The 22,807-nt window shown below is 41.1% G+C and overlaps 1 protein-coding gene across 2 annotated transcripts in view; it reads right to left on the reverse strand.

The window, feature by feature from the left end:
• The window catches only part of Me1 (malic enzyme 1), a 114,293-nt gene extending 96,368 nt beyond the window's left edge, over window positions 1–17,925 (reverse strand). Inside the window, exons 1-3 of one of the 2 annotated variants that reach the window (XM_021206292.2) lie at window positions 9,314–9,632; window positions 2,228–2,361; window positions 354–503 (exon numbers count right to left, since the gene is read on the reverse strand). In XM_021206292.2, coding sequence (XP_021061951.1) covers window positions 354–503; window positions 2,228–2,361; window positions 9,314–9,331 — 302 coding nt within the window. In that variant the 5' untranslated portion in view covers window positions 9,332–9,632. Of the gene's footprint in view, window positions 1–353; window positions 504–2,227; window positions 2,362–9,313; window positions 9,633–17,688 lie in introns of those variants that run through there. The other variant, XM_021206290.2, reaches the window with a different exon arrangement.
• Window positions 17,926–22,807: the final 4,882 nt, after the last annotated feature.

The following is a 22,807-nucleotide window of genomic DNA, read 5'->3' on the forward strand; positions in this document are numbered from 1 at the left end:
AACTGAAATAGCAGGCAGCTGTGAGCTGCTCGGTGTCGGTGCTGAGACGTGAACTCCAACTCAGGCCTCTGAAGAGCGGGGTGAGCCAGCTCTCCACGGGCCAACATACTACATTCTGGGACTGCTAGGAGACTGCTTCCCGTGTCCTTGCCAAAAATCACTGAGAATATATATTTTAATTGACTTGAATAATCACCAAATATAACTGATAATCTAAATTAGCTCAATTTTAGCCATTTCAGAATTTACACGTGTTCTGTATGATAGATGAATACAACTCATGTCATTTACAAAATTTTAAAAATTTACAAAATGATAAAACGCAAACTGTATTTAAAATAAAAGTTTCATACCTTGGCTTCCGGAATGCCAAACTGTATTGCTGGCAAGCGAGACCCACGGTGGGGGTATAAACGATAGGCATGAACTTTTCAACATTAGACATGAGCACACTATAAAAGAGCTTCTCATTTCTATCTTGCAGGTCCATTAGCAGAAGATACCTGTGGAAATGGGACACAATTAGATCTACATCCAAGAGTCAAAATGAAATTAGAATATTCAGTCAATATTAGAAATCTAATTTCAACCAAGTGTACAACACATCTTCCATCAAGTAGAAAGCATATATAATCAGGCCAGGTATGGTGGTATGTGCCTCTAACCCTAATACTCAGGCAGCTCAGGCAAGATTGAGTATGAGGACAGATTGGGTTACATAGTGAGACCCGTCTTAAAAAAGAAATAGCAAAAATGTTTAGAACCATCCTTCAAGGAGCTAGGTAGCTGGCTCATGGGAAAAAGAGCCTGATGTGCAAACACGAGGATCTGAGTTTGAATCTCTGGCATCAACGAAAAACCCGTGCAGTGCAGGGCTACAGACAAGTGGACCCCAGAGCTCGTTAGGTTAGTCCATCAGTGTGCTCTGAGTTCAGTGAGAGAGCCTGTCTCAGAAAAATAAGATGGAGAACTGTAGAGGAAGATGGCCAACATCAACTCCTGGCCTCCACAATTGCATGCATGTGCATGTAGACATATACATACATGTGCACACATACACAAATATATACATACCAAAAAAACTCAAGATCTCAAAAAATGAGGATACACAAATTTGATCACTATCATTCAAACATTACTATTATTGCTGAAGTAACAGTTCTGTTCAGTATTTGGACAGACATAGTCCCTATTTTAAAGAAATGAAAATATCACAGTAGAGCTTAATCACTAATTTAGGCAAGCTAATGGCTTCTTTCTTTCTTTCCTTCCTTTGTTTTTTGAGACAGTCTCACTATGCAGTCCTGGCTGGCCTAGGATTCACTATAGACCAGGCTGGCATGGAACTTACAGAGATCCACCTGCCTCTGCTTCTTGAGTGCTGAGATTAAATGAATGCACCGTCACACCCAGCTGTAAATGACCTTTCTCTGGATAGAGGCATTTCTCCACTAGTTACCTTTCTACTACGCATAATCCTTTTTGTATTACCTGTAACCTTCAATAAAATTCAAACTACTTTGTACAACTGAAAAACTTGAAAAAGTGTGTTCAATAACAAAACTAGGCCCTTCAGAGTGATTCCTGTGTGTGAACTTAAGCATGTGAATGTGTGCTGAAACCTTGGTCTCCTCCAAAGTGCTGACTGGAAAGGTGCTGGGACATTCAAGAAGTGACATCAGCAGCAGGCAGTGAGGTCACTGGGAAAGCTGTCCTCAGGAGGGGATAACAGTTCCCATAGAAGTTTCCTTCAGAGGAACTCACTTGGTAAGTCTGGCTGCCGCTTCCTGCCATCAGATCCCACCCTGCACTGTGACTGGAAACTCAAACCCATGCAGGAAGCAAGGCCCAGACTGTGCAGGACTGGAAGTCTGCATCGCTCCACTAGCCATGACCAACAATCAACTTTAGAAATGAAGACAGCAATTTTCTTGGCTATTTCTTCCTTCTTTTATAAACAATGTTCATGTTTATATATAAATATCATGTATTAAGTAAATATGGGCATATGTCATTTTTCTCCTAGAAAATTATCTAGAAAGATAAATTAAGATTAGATTATAAAAAATACTTCATTCAGATAATCACAGATTTAAAAAAAAAATCACTGTATCTGCAAACAAATTCAAAGTTAACTTATCCATTCCAAATGACATAATACCTCAACTTCCTTTACAAAAGACAACAAGAGAGTTCCATTAGAGGAAACTGTTGACAAATGTGATACCTGTCGAAGTCAGAGTTCAGTCGCTCGAAATTCTTCATTATTCTAAGGACCTGGAGTTCCTGGCTGACGATGCAGGGCGGCAACAATCCATGAATGTTCAGCTGTTGTCTCTCTTCCAGAGTAAAAGCCAGGTCCTAAGGTGAAGAGGAAAACCAGGAGTTGAGGACAAACAGCACGCAAGCACATGGACCCCCTGGGAGCGCAGGGTCTAACGCTGCTAGAAGCACAGACAGCCAACTGGGCACTAACCATCTGCCTCCTTATCTCCAGATACTAAGATGGGAGTGGAGAATGGACAGGCACAAACGACCTAAAAGCACACAAAAAAAGCTAGAGGCCTGGGAGATAGAGCACTCAGCCAATAAAGTGTCCGCTGTGCAAACACTAGGCCCTGAGCTGTGATGCCCAGGACTCACACAGGAGTCTGGCCTGGAGCTAGGGCAGGGGAGCCAGGTGGGCCCCCAGCTGGCCAGACAGTCAGTAAGCTCTGGTGTCAGTGAGAGACCCCGTGTCAGAAACATAAGCTTGAAATGATCAATAAACACACCTAGTCTACCTCTGGCCTCCCCATGCGTGTGTACACATGTGCATGCAAATCCACATACACCAACACACACATACATAGAGCACATATACTAGATGTATGTGCACACAAAAAGGAAAGATGCAATCCTTAATGTTGGATACTATAAAATGAATAGTTCTCTATTTTTAAATGTGAGTAGAAGTAGGTCAGCTGACACCCGCTGTACTTCCAACTCTGAACTAGGTCAGGAAATAAACTGCACGACTCCCAGGGGCCTGATCCAACTCTCTGTCTCAGGTTATCTCCTAGCATCCTTATGCAATCCTGGTTGTGCTAATTCCTCCCGATAGCCCAAATGCACTCTGTTTTATTATTCCATGTATGGCATCTTTATTAAGAATGTTCTTGACACCATGCACTTCAGACAGAAAACCCAGTAGACTCAAACTAGATCTGGTTGAAAGGTCTTGGAAGGTGCTATGTAAGCTTCCAAGGAACAGAAACAACTAATAGTCCTTCCTAGCTATAACAGTTACAAACTGTAACAGCGGCCATCATGGAACGATATCCCTCAGGGTTCCTTGTCCCACAAACCGGATCGGTAACCAACAGCTCTGTAATTAGATTTAAGGCTTCCTAAACTGGAAGAAAATCATATTTAATACTAGAAATTAAGCCAACTATCAGGGGATAGTAAGGTCATGGATCTTATAGAAGAACAACTGCAACTTACTAAACCATCATAATTCCTAAATGTACTCTAAATATTTATCCTTCTACCCATAGGTAAGTGTAGTAAATATTTGTCCTTCTACCCACAGGTAAGTGTAGTTCTTACCACTTACCAAAGAAACTTCCCTTTCTAACAGATGGACCATTTCAGAAACCAAACGCAAAAATCAAGCGATCTCAGAGTAGCTGGTCCCAACTGATCCTTCTGTAACACAACTCCTGCACCTATGTCTCAGGGAGCATCACAGAAAAGGGGAGGAAAGATGGTCAGAGCCAGGAGCACAGGAAATCTGCTGTGAGAATTTTGGCTCCTACAAAGACAGAATGTTTCACTCATACCTCCACTACCATATCGCTGCCTAAACAAGACCTGAAGAAGAATACACATAGACATACTAATATAGAAGGGGAAAATCTCACAAGACGCCACCACAGACAAAGAACTACAAGTAACTAAGGAATGTTGGTAGGAGGAGAAATGTTCCTCCCCAGGGATGAGCCCTATTTGGTTACCCAATACTAAATGGTCAGCCCTGAAATCATACAGATACAAGTAATGCTAAATGAACTCTGCGTGCGTGTGTGCATGTGTGTGTGTGTGTGTGTGTGTGTGTGTGTGTGTGTGNGAGAGAGAGAGAGAGAGAGAGAGAGAGAGAGAGAGAGAGAGAGAGAGAGAGAAAATGAATTACACTTTACAAAGAGGTCATAATTTTGAGAGGGAACAAGGAAGGAATGGGAAGGGAGAAATTTATGTAATTACATTCTAACTTTTAGAAAAAGTAATTCTTACCTGCTTCTTCCATCAAGACTGACCCCAAGTGTGTGAGCCTCTCAAAAGCTTTTCTAGACTCATCACCTCTATTATTCCTATGTCAGATTATCAACTTTACATAAACACAGTATAATAGCAACAGTAATTGTCAAAGGCTATAAAACTCAGAACAAGCAAATGAAATAGAAATAAGGAGTTGATAGAAAAACCAGAATGGACCAAAGAGTTTGTTGGCACACACTATGTCAATGCAAAGAAGCCCAATGGTCACTAATAAAGAAAACTATCTGGTAGACTGGGATAAGGAATACTATCTAGAGGATTCCCAATAGAGACACTGAATCCTAAGCGAATTCTATTCCAAGACTGGGCTGCTGTTTCTTTGGGCCCATTAATAAGTGCTGACATATATGATGGCTGGTACAGTGGTGAGAATGTTTGTGGACACTCCCTAATTGATTTGTGGAAATCATTGCCTTCAGGCAATGTCATACGGAGGTAGAATGTCTGGGAGCTGACTGGCAGTCTCCCTTATGAACAGGACTAGAATACAATAAAGAAACCCCAGAGAGCCTGGATCCCCTTCTGCCATGTGAGGACACAAGATGGCTGTCTGTGAAGCAGGAATTGGATCCCCGCCGGCACTGACTGCAGTGTGTTGACTTGGAGCTTCCCAGCCTTCAGGATGCAAGAACACATACCTTGCATTTTAAATACCCAGCCCACAGTATTCTATTGCTGCAGCCCCTTGTGATGCTATTGTTTCTTGTCAGTCATGATGGACAGAAACACATACACTAAATACATGAGTAACTCTACAGACATTTCCTTTGTCCGTTAATGTTCCTACAATGAGGAGTAACTATTGATGGAAGAGAAAATTCAACAAATATTCAATTGTATAGATTCATATACATATATATGAAAAAGAAAAGGAACTTGGGACTTTTTTTTCTAACAGAAATGGGGGGGGAGGAGAAAATGAATGTAAGGACCAAAAAAAAAATCTCTAATAAATACAAGTGTTACAGAGAGACAGTAAAGCACTGAATGTTACTGCAGTGTGAATGTTACCGCTGTGACAGGGAACCTACAAAAATACCCAGGGAAATATGGTGTTCTGAGAATACAGCTTGTGCTCTGAGTACTGACGTGAGCTCCTTCCTCGAGTGACCGTGGCACTGAGCCATCTTTACTCAGACAGAGCCGGGCTTTTTACTTAGATTTTCCTGCATCTGCTCTGACCTAACAGAACTCTATACTGTGTGCCATACACCATGGAAATGAGAACACCATCTGGAAATCCCCCCATAGTCTTTGATGTTTAGTAACTGCAGACTCCTATGGTGTCTGCCAAATATTCACAGACCCACCAGAGCACCAATTCAACTGTTTAAAAAAAACAAATAGTGCTTAGTAATCTGGGAAAATGGACCAAGTTAAAAGGAAAGAGAAGGTCCCATCATTGGGTTCTTATCATTTTGTGGTCCTTTAGAAAGCGCAAGTAGTAATAGGAGCAGTAGCAGCAATAACAACAATAATAATAGTAATCATCATCATCATACTAGATGAAGAATAAGGAAACGAAGCTTAGAATCCATGAAACAAACTTTTAGGATAATAAATGATTTTAGTTAACCATCGCTTTTATTTACCATATTAGTAGAGGCAGCACTTAAAAACAATTTTATAGAAAGTTATAAACAAGTCAGCCATGTCTAGAACCTGGCAGTAAAGCATTTCAAAGAAGTTGTATGTCCATGTTTCCTGCAAAACAAGACGACTTCAGAGAACACATACAGGGTCTACCCTGCATCTGCCTTCTGTTGAGTGTGTCAAGTAGTTGAAAGGTTAAATGTCCGCACACAGACCAGGTTTTTTGGGTCCCTGGAGCGCTCACCCTCACACTCTAAATCCAATCTGAGGTTCTTTTCCTTTTTTCCTCTCTCATTCATTTGAGCCTCTTGTACCACTAGACAGCAGTAGGGCACTTTTCACTCAAAGGGCAGCAAACAAAGTGACCCTTCTTCTCCCTTTCCCATAGCTTCCTGAGTACTCTAAGCCTGCTATGCAGAAATGCTAGCAGGAGGGGCCTGTGTTAGCAGCTCTGTGCAAACACTGCTACTGATGGAGCTGCAGGACTGATTCGCTGACTCAGCAGGAACAAACCAGAAGACAACCGCATCTTGTCTTCTGCAATGACCTGCTCTAATGTTCCCAGACAATGTGTATGGTTTGGAATCACTTGTCTCAAAATTGTAACTAAAACTAAACCAAGATGAATTACATAACAATAGGACTCATTAATGTGTTTAAGAGCACCGAAATAGGAGAGCATAAATGGTTATGTTTATCCAGTGTCTAGACTACTACTTGACCCTTAACAGGTAATCCACTAATTGTGAATTAATTCAACAATTTTCTGAAACTACATACTGTTTTTTTCTTTCATGGAAAAGAAATATTACAAACCAGAAAAGCAAGTGAAAGGTTAACACAAAGGAACTTCAACATAAAGGGAATCCAGGTGCTCAGGAGAGATGCACAAGGTGCCTCCGTGCCCTAGAGTCCTAAGCAATTACACACTCAGGAAAACAAGCCAGGTACCTCCTAACACTGGAGTATCCGTACCATGGAGACAAGACAGCTCCAGAGCCTGCAGCACCTATCACACAGAGACAAGGCGCCTCCGTCCTTCTAGATTTAATAATGTCACTGCAAACAATTTGACAAATCAATCTTTTAAAAAAATGTCAAAAATACTTTATAATTTTAGAAAATTGTATTGACATACATATACAAGAGGGGAATTTATATTTTTACTAGTTATTAGTCTAAATCAAATAAATGAAATTGAAGCTAGGCACATGCCTCTAATTCCAGCATGAGAGAAACCTTGTAAATCAAGGCTTACAAACTAAAACAAGACCCTGCTTCAAAACAAGTAAAAAAGAGGAGGTAAATTGAGCTTTAATTTTTATAATTATGTTTTGAATTTACTAATATAATTTACACACATATTTTATATCTACAAAAAGAGAAGCATTCATCTCCCCAAAGCTTTGAGTCCCCTAAATTATTAAGTTGCTTTTCTAACTCTAATTAAAACATAAACCATAATATTTTTATTTTTTCCTAGTGGTGTGCAATTTCATTTCTTGTTTATATGTTGGCATGTATATGAATGGAGTGTACCTATGTGTGCACAGGCATGTGCATAAAGAACACAGACCCACACCGGTTATTTTGTTTAGTTGCTCTCTTCTGTCTTATTCTTTGAGAGTCTTTCAGTGAACCTGGAACGCATCAGCTCAGCTAAGCTGCCACTGAGCTGCAGGGATTTTTCCCGTCTCTACCTCCAACCAGCGCTAAGGTTACAGATGTGCACCAAGACACTCAACATTTTTACATGTGTGCTGAAGAATCAAACTTACACCTTCATACTTGTACACCGGGCACCTAACTGAACATCTCCCCTGACCCCTCAATTCCCTCAGTTCTTAAGGCTTTGGGGGAGGGGGCATGGGGATGATTAAGGATTTAGAGTGAGGGTGTGGTGTCCATCCTGTAATTGCAGCATGCCATAGAAGAGACTGAAGCAGTAAGAACTCAAGGACAGACTAAGCTGTGGTGTTAATATGACTGTCCATGCAGAGGAAGGGGGATCTCTGTGACTTCAAGGCCAGCCTGATCTACAGATAGTTCTATCTAGTCCAGATAGGGAGACACAGTGATATACTAGCTTTAAAAACAAACAAACAAATAAATAAATATGAAAAGTGTTCAAAGCCAATAAATAAATAAATATGAAAAGTATTCAAAGCCAGTCTGAGCTACACAGACTGTCTCAGAAAAAGAAAAACTTTCTCCCAGATTGCAAAAAATTGTTAAGGTACCATCTAGCCTAACCAGCAAGCCGTGCACGCGCGTACGCGCGCGCGCACACACACACACACACACACACACACACACACAGTCTTGAGCCAGGCCTAGTCATACATGTTTACACTTCAGCTACTAGGCCTGAAAGAACAAAATAGTAAGACATCTAAAAAGAAGCAAATAACAGACTTATTTTAAACTGCACACATCTGTCAACACATGAAGTATATTTTCTTGGTATAATCTGTCTTTAATAAACATATCTTGTATCACGTGTGCTTAAGTATTTTCAACATTTCCGATATGATTAGTTGTGTTTGTAATGTGTGCAGTTTTTAAAAAATATTTATTTATTATTATATGTAAGTACACTGTAGCTGTCTTCAGACACACCAGAAGAGGGCGTCAGATCTCATTACAGATGGTGAGCCACCATGTGGTTGCTGGGATTTGAACTCAGGACCTTCAGAAGAACAGTCAGTGCTCTTACCCGCTGAGCCATCTCTCCAGCCCTGCACTGTTTATTTTAAGCAGTGGTTTTAAGTATATGTACTTAAACTGTAAAGGGGCCTCTGGCTTTCACCAAGAGCTGCTACAGAGAACGACGCTGCAGATCTTAAGGCACACACACCTGACATGATAAACCCAGAAATTCCACAAGCTGCTTCCTCCACAGGGACACAGCTGACATGTATAAAAACTGCCTCTGACTGCACTTAGCCACTTCATTGAGCTCATGAAGCTGCATTAGTCAGAGTTCATCAGAAATGCCATACATACATACATACATACATACATGCATACAAAAATACATACATAAGTATAGACACATATATGAGATGTATTAATTAGAAGAGAACTATAAGTAGCCCACGTGACTATCAGGACAGAAAAGCCACAGTGCTACCCCTAGAAAGGGGCAGACCCAGGGGAGTCAGTGGTATGGTATCTGCCTGAAAAGCCAGAAGGGCAAGAGCCTTGAAATCTTTCAGTTTGAGTTTAAAGGATAAGGAAAAAAGAAAAGAAAGAGAAAAAGAAAAAGAAAAGCAACCTGACGTCCCAACTCAAAGACACGCAGAGGAGGCTCTTCCAATCTGGTCTTTATTCCACTCAGACCTTTGGCTGATGAAATGAGGTTTACCCACACCAGAAAGGAGAAATCTGTTTTACTCACTTCGCAGCTCAATCTCATCCAGAGAAACCCCCTGAAGCACCCCTAAGCATCCCCACTGACCTTGTGTCTGGGCGCCCCTGTGGCCCAAGCACCAGCTAACTGTCACCCTCGGCTAATAGTTTCCAACCAGTTCCTGCTGAATTCCTGTTTGCAGTGATGTGCTGGCTACATACTGCTGCTGTCATAAACCACATGAGCAGAAGCAACTTGGGAGGAAAAGGTTTCTCTTACATCTACTGGCCAAGGCAGAAAGTCACGGCAGGAACCTGAGGCAGGAACTGACGGAGACTCCATGGAGGAAAGCTGCTTAACGGCTTGCTTCCTCTGGTTTGCTCAGTTACCTCATATATCCCAGGCCCGCCTGCCCAGGAATGGCACCTCTATCAACTAGCAATCAAGAAAATGCCCCACAGACGTGCCCTGGCCTGATGGAAGGGATTCCCTACCAGAGGTTCTCTCCTCTCGGGTACACCAAATTGACAAGCAAGATTAGCTATAACAAACGTACTCATTTGCAAAATACCAATAGCATGTGAGGTATGGCCCACAACATTATAATTAAGGGAACTAGACGGGATGTTTTACTAACAAGTATACAAATTATACTAAAATAACAAATGTGGTACCTTCAGGTGTGTAAGGCTTTCTGTTGCTGTAATCAAACACCACGACAATAAACAACTTGGGGGGAAAGGGTTTATTTCACCTTACAACTGCAAAGTCAAACTCCCTTGATGAGGGAAGTCAGGACAAACACTCAGACAGGGATGGAACCTGCAGGCAGGAGCTAGTGCAGAGGCCATGAGAAGTGGCTTGCTCAGCCTAGCACTCAGGGCCACCAGGCAAGAGTGGCACCACTCACAATCAGCTGGGCTCTCCCATACCAACGATCAATCAAGAATATTCACCACAGGCTTGTCCCCAGGCCAATCTGGTGGAGGCATTTTCTCAATCAAGGATTTGAAATCTCCCTTCCAAAAATGACTCTAGCTTGTGTTGAGTTACCACAAATCCCAGCTCGCGCAGGGTGGAAACACAAAGTTAGCTTAGTTTAGAGGTTAAGGGGAAGAGTGTGCTGACCAGTGACATTAAACTGAGCGGTAACTGATGACTGAGAGAGAAGCTGAAGCCTGAGGTGAAGGCTGGGTGGCGGTGCAGGACACAGCATGGCCTCCAACTTAGTGCAGAAAGACTCGGCTTCTTAAGACAGAAAACAGAAGGAAGCTGTGTCAGCTGCAGGAAACAGACTCTGCTGGTGGGACAAAGAAGCAGGAGACACACCTGTCACTTTAAAAAAAAAACTTTATACAATGACTCTATAAAGCTATTATAAAAATATTTAGAGTATTAGCTATTATGCCATTATCAAATATAAAAGCAAATCCCTTTAAATAAGTATAAAGTATCAGCAAAGAAATAAAGGCAAGTGCAAGTTTTAGCAGTAACACAGCAACTCAAAGTATTCACAGGGTGGGCACAAGAGCAGAGATGGAGTGGGAGGAGTCAGGGATGCCCATGATGGATCATGACAAACTAAGCAGACAAATGTAGGAAATAAAAGACTAAGAGGCCTTTTAATATTGTTCTGCATTTAGCACTAATGTCATCAGTCTTCAAGTGATAGCGGACTGTGAGTTGGTTCTGTTGATAAGAGCGCTTGCCGTGCAAGCCTGAGGACCTTGAGTTGGGGAGGCAGAGACAGGTATCCCTGGAGTTCACTCGTCAGCCAGACAAGCCAATCAGTGATCTCCAGGTTCAGGGCATGAGCCTGTCTCAAGGATCAAAGTGAAGAGCAAATGAAGACATCCACCGTAGGGATCAGGCCTCCACACACGCAAGTGTGTACATGTACACATCTGGCCTCCACACACGCAAGTGTGTACATGTACACTCAGAGAGACACACCAAAAGGACAAGGGAGAAAAAAAAAAACTCGAAAATGTTTTAAAATGTATAGAAACATTGCAAGAAGATGTAAGATTACTGAACTGCAAAACTTAACATAACTAAGAAGGTTAAAAAATTCTAATTCCAAAAGCATTTATGTTCAAGATTTCGAAAATGGAAAACAAGCTCCACCATCCAAAGAAAAGTGATATACATATACGTAATTGCCTAAGTGACTGCAGCTTCCTACTCGGAAAACAAAGGAGGCCAGAAAAGTGGGAGGACCATGTGTGTTAACACTGAGGAAGAGAACTGATAACAGATAATTCCATACCCTGTAAAAAGATGCTTCAGTAATGAGGGGAAAATATGAACATTTTCAGAGAAAGGGAATCAAGACAGCTGGTCTCCTACAGACCTGTTCTAAAAAAAAAAAAAAAAAAAAAAAAAAAAAAAAATCTAAAAATGGAAGGAAAATGTCTCCTGAGGAAAACTTGGAACATCAGCAATCAAAAGTAAGGAGAGAAACTGTAAATATCTGGGAACTGCATCAGATTCTCCACTCACTCCTGAACTCCTTAAAATATGTGCGAAAATTTAAAAGGACATAAAATTTATGCTCTACCCAAACATAAAGATTTGAGTTGATGCAATACATATGCAAAGAGATATGGTCATAAGTTAAATACACTGACTAAAACATAATGATAAACATTAAAACAATGGAAAAGGAGAAATCCCAGAGTAAAAATCAGGGAGGACAAACATCTCATAAAATGGTAGACATAAATCTAAACATAACAATTACATTAAATGTAAGTGGCCTAAACACACAAATTAAAAGACACTATTAGAAACCAGCAAAGACTGATTAGATCATCCCAGCTTCTCACTAGTGTAGCTTTGTCAGGCTTTAAGAACTGACACTCCACATGGCATCAGTTCTTGAAATTGTAACTTGACATCTGTGGATCCCTTAAAGCCAGCAACACCCTCATGTGACATGTTAATTCTCAGAGAAGGAGTTGTTTTCCATTTTCCTGATCTAACAACTGAATTTTTCTGATGGTTTGAAAAAATATAAATTGCCTGAGAAATTTGTGAATGTTATTTGTCTGATATATCCTGTTTCTACTTTAAGATACAAGGTATCAGATTTCTCCTATGTCATATAGTGGTGACATTTTAAGCTTTTTAACCTTAAATCTAAAAGATAAAATTTAGTTTTAACAATTTTAAATTTGAAAACAAAAAATTGATGTATTTATTATGCATATTGGGGGAAGTATATACACTGCAGAATAGGTAACTTAAACAAATTAACATATTCATTTCCACACATACTTTTTTGTGATAAGAACACTTAGTATTTAGGAAGACATCTTTAATATGAAGGTGGCTGTATACTACTCATATACTCGTAACTATTATAGCTTTATTCAAAATTGAGTCTTCATTATGAAGAATTCCTTCTCTCATTTATGCCCTGTTTATTTGGGAGCAGTGCTAACTGATTTTTTTGATCTTTGGTTTTAGAGAATGTTTTAGGTGGTGCCTCATGGTATAATGCAGGTTGATATACAACTTACCATGCAGTTTAGGAGGAGTTACAATTTCTACACAAGAGATCTGGAGTAATGTAATCACAGCACATAAAGACTTTTATAACACATGTGTATGTGTGTATGTTATTTTATAATATAGATGTACTTACTATGTCACAATCAAGTTGGAAAATACCTTTGGAGACTGAATAATTTAAAAATATTGCAATCTATTCTAAGTTTAAGGGGCCTACTTGTAATACTACACTGGGGTCTTAGGACTCCTGAAATCCTTTTCTGGTGTGTCTGAAGACAGTGACTGTATACTCATATATACATAAAATAAATAAATAAATCTTTTAAAAAATAAATAAAACCCTCAGATTCCTGCCTGGGACTACCCACAATGGAAACAGTCGCGAGCAGACAAACACTCTTGCTGATGTTCGTAATCAGAGAAAAGTGATGTTGGTGACCTTAGTATAAAAGCTCTAGAACTTCTAGCCTCATGGTTTTTTAAAAACATTTTTTAATATTTTACTCCAAAGTTACCAGTTTAGCATAGTGGAGACTAAAGTCTGTCTTCTGTCATCAAATTTAAAGGGTTAATGGTTGACTCAGATGGATTATAACCCCATCTGCATGACCTCAGGAAAAATAGTGAGTCTTAATATTCTCTGTATTATTCAAAACAATTATCATTGTCTTGAACTGCAGTGCTTTCTGTCCTAATCACGGATCTGCTTATTTCTCTTTTCCTCACAGCACAGCAAACCAGATCTTGATATAATGGGAGCAAGCACTTTTCAGAAACTCGCTTTTTCGATTTCAAAGTTAATAAGGAGGACCACATTAAATTCTTAGAAGAAACTGCTACCAGCTACAACTGGATCCAAATGCATAGAATACCAAAGGGAGGTAGCATCTGGAGACTCATAGGGACAACTACCTACAACAAAGCTGTCAATCAGCGTTTTCCCGCCACTGCATAAACAACGTGAAAAATAATTGGAGTAATTATTTTTTATTGCTCATACAATTTTAATTTTTGTACAGCAGATTATAAAGCATGATTACTGGCCACATAAAATTTCTGAAAACATAGAATTACAAGTCATCTAAATCAGAGGAAATCCTGAAACTAATACATTTTAAATTATATACATATGTTTGTGTATAAATACATACATACATATATATATACATGTATACATTCATTCATTCATACATACATACACACACACATACACACACACACAAACATCTTAAGTCTGTGGGGTATGATGGTTCACACCTGTAATTGTAGAAGACTGAGACAGGAGTACTGCTCTGAGTTCAAGGCCAGCCTAGTCTATATAATGAGTTCTAGCCCAGCCTCAACTACACAAAGTGAGATTCTGTCTCAAAAAGAAATGAATGTATGTATATATGTGTATGTATGTATAGTGTTTATATGTGTGTGTATGTATACATACATATATATGTATGTATATATGTATACATATGTATGTATAAATATATGTATATATGCTATGTTTATAAACACAGTAAATCCCCTAAGTATGAGGTAGAAGTACTTCCCAACAGCTATGACAGAATCAGTGTGAAATGATATGCATTTGACTATTAACAAGTAGTAAGGTTCAGAATCTGTATAAATAATGAAGGTCCTATGTCTCTCAGGTTTGGTTTGTTATTGTTGTTGACTTTGTGCCTACTGTTAAGTTTGACTTTTACCAATTTTTACATCCTTAAGATTTTCCAACAAGTAGTTAAAATTTCACAGATTATAAAAGCCAAATTCTGGGGCTGGAGAGAATGGCTTCAGCACTTAAGAACACTGATTGCTCTTCCGAAGGTCATGAGTTCAATTCCCAGCAACCATATGGTGGCTCACAGCCATCTATAATTGGATCTAATGCCCTTCTCTGATGTGTCTGAAGACAGTGACAGTATACTCATATATACATAAAATAAATAAATATTTAAATATATATATATAATAAAAGCCAAATTCTAACATTTTTAACTCTATCCCATTAAACAATTTAATGACCAATTCAAAGGAACTTTAGACTTCTGTGTAAATGTGCATTAATTAGATATTATGCGATAGTTAAATTAATGGGTCTACTGTCTTAGGATATTGCCAGAACCAACACTCTGAAAGCTCCCTGCAGTGATGCATGCCTTTAATCTGAGCACCAGGAGGCAGAGGCAGACAGGCAGACCTCTATGAGTGCAAGGTCAACCTGGTCTACACAATCAATTCCATCCAGGCTAGACAAAGCTACACAATCAGAACTTCACTAAATAAATAAATAAATAAATAAATAACTGACAAAGTAATAAGTACAAAATAATATGGACCACCTGAGTGTATAAGTGTAAGCATTAAATCATAGTGAGAAAAAGATAATTAGGAAAGGCTTCCCTAGGGAAATGATTACTAAATCAATTAATATCATTTTAATTTTAGGAATCACAACAAAAATGAAAAGAAGAAAATCTTCAAATATATTTAAAGCTAAAGGCTAAGTTTGGGAGTTAGACGGATCTAGGATAGATAGTAAAATATTACTTTACATTCAACATGACAGGAACTAGCACTATAAGTATCTGAATAACATAAGGAGAATGTGAATAAAATGCTAACTGGTGAGATCTCTCTCTCTGTGGTGGTGGGAGGCACATACTCTCTGTGCGCATATACAAGATGCCTGTGGGTGCTCTGGCTGAGAGCTGCCTTAGATGGCTGCTGGGAACTGAACCTGCATCCTCTGCAAGAGCAGCAAGCACTCTCAACCACCGAGCCATGCTCCTCAGCAACAAAAGATGTTTTCAGCCACACCTAAATGTAAGGTCACAAGACTAACTAAGTCACCCAAAGGTAGGATCGCCAAACTCGTCCTTAGCGTGGTTAACCGAGTCTTCCCGTAGCGGGTGACAGGCTAGGCTCGGCTGTCAGGAAAAATTTAGAAAGCACTGTTAGCTTTAGCATCCCTTTGGAGTCAGGTCAACATTAAAAAATTAGATTAGATTAGGAATTCTGTCCTACTAACAAAGACAGAGGACTCTTGAGTGTTTAGCGGATGAAGAAAATCCCAGTTTCCCCGCTTTCAGTGATGTTACTGCCACAGGCATCACACTGATCCCAGGGCTGAGTAAGTAAAGTTCCTTCTATTGACTGTCCCACAATGACCCAGATTTGTAATCCAATTTGATACGCTGCAGGTAAAATGTGTACCCATAATTAATACTGTACTTTTCTACATTTGGTGTAAGATCTCTGTGACAGTGTTATTTCTAAAGTGGGTCTCAACTGTTACAGGTTAGCAGGAGACTCCACGCCCAGTAAAGCATGCCTTTGCTATGGGATGGGCTGGCCTCTCTACCCACTCTTCACAAACACTTCAACCTTGACTTAAGAAAATCAAACAGGTTCTACTACTCGTGTGATCTTGTCAAGGCGACCCATAATTTCATCATAAATCAGGACAGGCAGGTAACACGTGAAAGCCACAAGTGGTTTTGTCATACCAAAGTTTACCTTTGTCCTAGTGAAAATAGACCTCGACCTACAGAATAATAAAGGAAGAAAAAAAAATATCAAACTAGCAATTACATTGATTTTGAGGGAAAAAATAAGTAGGAAAACTTAAAAATTTACACTACGTAACTATAAATAATCAAATAATCAGAGATTTGTAGAAGTCACTACAAAAAATGACAAGCTCAAATTAGCTATAATGCATAAAATAATCACATGTGCTGTTATTAATAATGAGCACAAGTCACCCACAACATGACTAGAGAGAACTCACTCTGTAGACCAGGCTGGCCTCGAACTCAGAAATTCACCTGCCTCTGCCTCCCGAGTGCTGGAATTAAAGGCGTGCGCCACCACGCCCGGCTTTGAGGTACACTTCTTAACGAAAGAGGAGATTCGCTAAAGTGATACCCTAAGAGACTTAACAGGCCTCCATGCTGACACTCATGTCACGCTCCATATACTGAATAAATAGGAAATCAGATATGCACACATGTGCGTGCACATATGTGTGTGCACGCACGGACACACAAAACACACACACACAGAGGCACACGTACATATACACACACACACACACACACACACACACACTCCAATCTAACAACCATCCACACAATAAAATAAGATGTAGAGATACAAGAGCAAACTGATTATTTCTAAAATGTTCTCATTTAGGGGAGATCTTGGGTATAGGGTGGGAGGAGAGATATCATAGCTTGAGAAAAGGTAAAACTCTGATTTGGGGATACATAGAATTTCCTTGTAATAAGATTAGAAAAAAAGAGGACTGGTTAAAAAAAATTAACTTTCCCAAAGTCATAATTTAGAAAGGAAAATAAATAAATATAATAAATAAATGACTGTACCGCCGTATCATGTAAGTTTTCCCACCTAGGCATGAACGTAGGGTTCAACAAGAAACCACCCACCATGCAACCATGTCATCCCAGAAGCCAAGAGGCCCCGGAGCACCCCCCGCCCCCATCTTGTGGATGGGATCCCAGGCACTCAGAGGCCATCTCTGTTCAGGCAGGACCGGTAGGTCCACTTGTCTCCACAGCAGTCTCCAGTCACTGCCAGTCCAGTCACCTGGACCGGGAAGGCACATCGCGGCTGAGCTGGCCGGCCGCCTGCCACTCTCACGGAAAAACGCTCGAATCCCACACTGGTCCACACTGCCCTTCCCGGGATGGGAGAAGGGCAGACAAAGAAGAGCGGACCACAAGTTACATCGCCCCCCCCCCCGGGTCCCGCATCGGGATGCTGAGGGGCGAGGGCGCCGGCTCCGCAGTGGCCTCCCGGGTGGGAAGGTTCCCTCGGTGGGACGCAGGTCCCCGCGGCCCAGCGGCCACCGGCGGGCACAGGGCGGCTCTCGGGGTCGCGGGGCTCACCTTGTTGAGATGCGGGTCCCGCGTCAGCAGGTAGCCGCGCTGGTGGGTGTGTCGGCGGCGGGGGACTCGGGGCTCCATGGCTGGCACGGTGGCGGGGCGGACGCGGAGTGCGGCGGGCGGCGGCCGTGCGACGGAAGGCCCCGCGGCCGGGGGCGGGCGTGGGTGGCGAGAGGGGGTGGCGAGGCGGGAGGAGCCCGCGCCTAGCCGCCGCCGCCACGGCCGGGCGGCCCGCGAGAAGCGCTGAGTCACGGCAGCATCGGCCGAGCCGCCGTGCGAGGAGGCGGGGGCGGGGCGCTGGCCAGGCTGGCGAGCGCCGAGCCGGAGACCTGGGCCCCGACGGGTGAGGGGCGGGCCGCCTCGCTTCCTCCGCTAGTTCACTGTCCTCCCCTAACCCCAACGTCCTGGGTGCCGGCCATGCCCCCGGGGCCTGATGCAGGAGGGGATCAACTTTGACCCAGAAAGTCCAGGCCTCGATGGCACTGGGCAAGAGGGCGACTCCCCGCCCGTTTCTGTAGAGTATCGGAGGGGAGTTTCATTTGAACGCGATAAGAGGAGAGGTGTTAAGAGTGCACGGGTCCAGTGATCAGTCCTATTGAGCTTAAGAACGATTTCCTTGGGCGTCCTGGAAAACAAGATGTTCATTTTTGCAAGACTGTGGTTTCTTCTTTGAGGAAAGAGGGTCAGAACAAAAGGTGTTGAAACCCTGTGGTTGAATTATTGATATTTATACTTGAATATCCAAGGACTGGAGATGTAAGTCCCATGCCACTCAGGGATGTCTGATTAAAACAGAACAATCAAGCAGCCTTCAGACACCAAAGCCCTTTCTTTTCAGTGTAATCGCATGGCCAGATTCTATGGTATTCGCCTAGACACTGTGGGACGGACGGTTATGGGGTTATATATTGCTTAGGTACCTGTGAAATGGTTTCTAATTATTTTACTTGACCCTACCGGTACAGCAATATAGCTTTCTGGCTATGCTTGAATTCAGAAGTTTCTTTGGCCCGGTTTTTAAATGATCTAGACTCAGTTATTTTATAGAGAGCATTATATTAGCATCGCACAGTTCTTCAAAAACATTTCTTGCACTTAACATGACACCTTTCATTGTGAGTTTTATAACCCATAAATAATTTACCTCATAACATCTGAGAAAGAGGTGTACTTGACAAAAACCCCCTCTCCTAAATTAGATGAGACGCATTACAATTAGAACGCTTTGTGTGAGTCAAAAACAGTTTAACAGCAGACCTGGAAGATACAAGTTTCCAGGAGAAACCAATTCCAACAGTTTTAGTAGAATGAAGCTTTTATGACTTAAATTTAGAGATGTTGCTTGTCCATTCCTGTGGGACTTAAGACCTATAGCATGGAACGCCAAGATAGAACTAACCCAAGGAGCATGTGGCCTCTTCCTCCAAGTCAACGTTACAAAGGGGTTACAGAAACTCCGGGGCCTGTAAAGCTGCTTTCTTTTCCTTGTATGTTTACTTCTTCTCTGACAGTCATCTTGGATGGTGAGCAGCCCGAGGAGCTATTTTGTACAGTCATACATACTTCCAGAAGAAAGTCTAAAAAGAACCTATTTCCCAAATATAATATTGACTAGAACACAAACTTTTCACTCTTTTTAATCGTTTGTAGAATTAGATTTTATAGCCAAGTACATAGAAAAACAAGTACATAGAACAGTACATAGAAAAGTAATCAACCTCCTTTGCTTTCATTACCTTGTAAGAAACTGGGGTTTCAATGTCACCCTGTAAATAATTGATCATGTAAAGAATGTTAAAAGTGAGCCGGGCAGTGGTGGCACACACCTTTTAATCCCAGCACTTGGGAGGCAGAGGCAGGCAGATCTCTCTGAGTTCGAGGCCAGCCTGGTCTACAGAGTGAGTTCCAGGACAGCCAGGCCTATACAGAAAAACCCTGTCTAGAAAAACCAAAAACCAAAACAAAACAAAACAAAAAAAACAAGCAAACAAAAAAACGGGGAGGAGGTGCTGAAGTTCAACAATTAAAAACACTTGATGCTCTGCTGCAGAGGACCCAAGTTCAGTCCCCAAGGACTGTAAGTGGTGTGGCTTACAACTACCTGTACATCCAGCTCCAGGATCTGACACCCTATTCTGGCCTCCTCAGACACTGGAGTGCACACACACACACACACACACACACACACACACACACACACACAGGTAAACACATGCAGAAAATAAATCTTGACAAACAAAAGGCATGTTGAAATAGAGGCTAGAAATGTGGCTCCTTGGGAAAGCACTTGTTTTAAGCATGCCTGAGCTTCTTGGTTTGACCTCCAGTACTGAATACTGACCATACACTAACCTTCAGACAGGGTTACCAGCACATGAACATTAGCTTCAGGGAGTAGTCAATATTCAAGAAAAGATAGAGATAATCACATCATCTAAACTGTGGAAAAAGAATAGAGTATATTTCAACAATTAGCAATAGTCTCTTTTGTTTGTTTGATTTGTGGTTTTTGTTTGTTTGTTTGGATGGTTGGTTGGTTGGTTGGTTGGCAGGTTTAGTTTTTGTTTTTCCAACATAGGGTTTCCTCTATGTAGCCCTGGCTGTACTAGAACTCTCTGAAAACCAGGCTGGCCTCAAACTCAGAGATCTGCCTGCCTCTGCCCCCCAAGTTCTAGGATTAAAGACACATACCACTGGCCAGCTATGAAGTCTCATTTTAAAATATGCTGTTGATAATTGTTTAATACAATATTTTCTAAGTACTTAATATCTCTGGTGGAAGCATTTTCTTAGGGGTAACTAAAAAAAAACCCACCAATAATGCCTCACTTCACTTTGCATATATATATATATATATATATATATATATATATATATATATATAACAAATATATTTTGTACAAATATATTTGTATTTTGTACAAATATATATATATATATATATATATTTGTACAAAAGCATTAAAACTGTTAGTTCAGAATCCAAACTCTGTAATCAGATTTCCTTGGCTTATTTTCTAGCTTATTCATCCCCAACTTTTGTGCCCTACCTGTCTCTCCTGGGATAATTTATTTTCCTCAATTATAAGAACTATGCATCTGTCAACTGAAAATAAACCAGGCAAGTTGCCTAATCTCTCTCTCTCTCTCTCTCTCTCTCTCTCTCTCTCTCTCTCTCAAATCAAAGGAGAGTGGGAACACAGTGGTGTATATGCATCATGTCCCTCCCCACCCCAGCCCCACTGCTGTATGTATGTACATGAAACTCAATATGTAGTTGAGTTTCCCTCTTTTGGGTTGGCAGATTGGGAGTGGAACAGAGGGGCCCTGGGAAAACTGCCTTCATGATCATGGTATTTCCCCTGCCAGGTAAGTCTTTAACTTTTAAAAAGAAAACATCATCTGCCACTGCAAAAAGAAAATTAATTTGGGTGTTATGCATGTTTTGCTTTGTTTCCCCAATAGAGCAGTCTCCCTGAATAGCCCCGGTTGGCCTGGAATTGTGATTCTCCTCTCAAGCACACAGGATCACAGGTGTATACCACCATGCCTGGCTTCTAAATATGTTTTAAGAATACCAATTTTACTTACAGTTTTAGGAGTTAGAACACTTCATGTTATAAAGCAGGATTAACTGACTTAGTAAGGTTAAATATTAACCTTGTATAATTGATAATGTGCTCAATTCTTCTGTTTGTATTAAATTCTCTCTTATAACAAACTAAGTGTTTTGGGAAAAAATGGCATCCTATTATTTTTTTAATTGGGGGAGAAAGGTGCTTGCTTGAAAAAGATCTGGGGAAAGTTATTTTGGTTTGGTTTGGTTTAGTTTAGTTTAGTTTGGTTTGGTTTGCTTTTACCAGATATCACCTAGATTCTCCAGCATGTAATTTATCTATCTAGGTCTAAGGTCATCTATCTATGAACTGTATGCTAAAGTTTGCCTTTCTCATTGTCTTCTCTAGGTTGAAGAGCATGAGAGCTGTTCTGTCTACAGGAATAAGAACTTTGTCTCTTCAATATGGAAGAGTGGTAAAACACATAAGAGTATCCAAATAGCGTATAGAACATGCTTTATTGCTATGTAACAAGATTTAAACAGCACTCACCCCATGCTCTCCTGTGCTTTCTGTGCATGTCTAATTGGAGAATGGCCTGGCTTCTTTCTGCTGGCCCCAGGTTTCTCAACTGCTGCAGTGAGAGTGGTTGGCATGCCTGTACAGTCTCAGCTACTCAGAAGGCAGGATTGCTTGAAGCAGGAGTTATCAGGCCAACCTAGGAGCATAGTGAGAAAGAGCTTATCTCAAGAAAGAGGGGAAAGAAGAGAAAAGAAGAGGAGGGGGAAATCAGAAGGAGTTGGGTCCAGTCTGGGTTTGGAAAAGCATATCTTGCTGGCAGTTGGGACCTGTCCAATTAGACACATGCATATACCCTATTTATCTCTGTATCTGACTTCAGAGAGTCTCAGAGTCCCTTCATACATGGCTCTTCCTTATGGGTTGATCTGCACATTATTGGTCCTCAAGCACTAACAAATAATTGAAATGGAACCTGGCCTGTATCCGAGAAGAGCAGGCGTTCCAGAGTGCAGGCTAGACAGTGCTTTCCCCCAGGATAACCTAGCCTTGATAGCCAGATTCTTTCTTAACTCAAACTGTTACAGAAAGCCACCCCAATGGAAGGGAACTCAAATTTGCATTGTAAGATGAGTGTGTTTGTTGGGGAAGCTATTGAAACTGCTTCGAAAACTCTATCCTCCATTTGGAACTATGAAGCACTCTTTAACTGTTCCCGTCACTGGCTCACTTAACACATGTAGTGGGCGACACGCTTGCCATAGATCACAGACAAGAATATAAAACGTGTATAAATGAACAAGTTGAGAAGAGCGTAGCTCCGTAAACTGATTTAAAGAGTACACATGTCAGGCTGGTGACATGCCAGAGCTCACGAGGACCTGAGTCAATTCCTAAAACCTAGGCTTGGAGCCTGGGTTCCCTGGACAGCTAGCTTATCTTAACAAGGTGGGTAGCTCCTGAAGAAAAACATACGAGGTGACCTCTCGTCTCCCCACTTATACACATGTATGCATATGAACACACGCACACCAAGTACGTTATCA

The sequence above is a fragment of the Mus pahari genome, chromosome 10 (genome assembly GCF_900095145.1).
Source record: "Mus pahari chromosome 10, PAHARI_EIJ_v1.1, whole genome shotgun sequence".
NCBI lineage: Eukaryota > Metazoa > Chordata > Mammalia > Rodentia > Muridae > Mus > Mus pahari.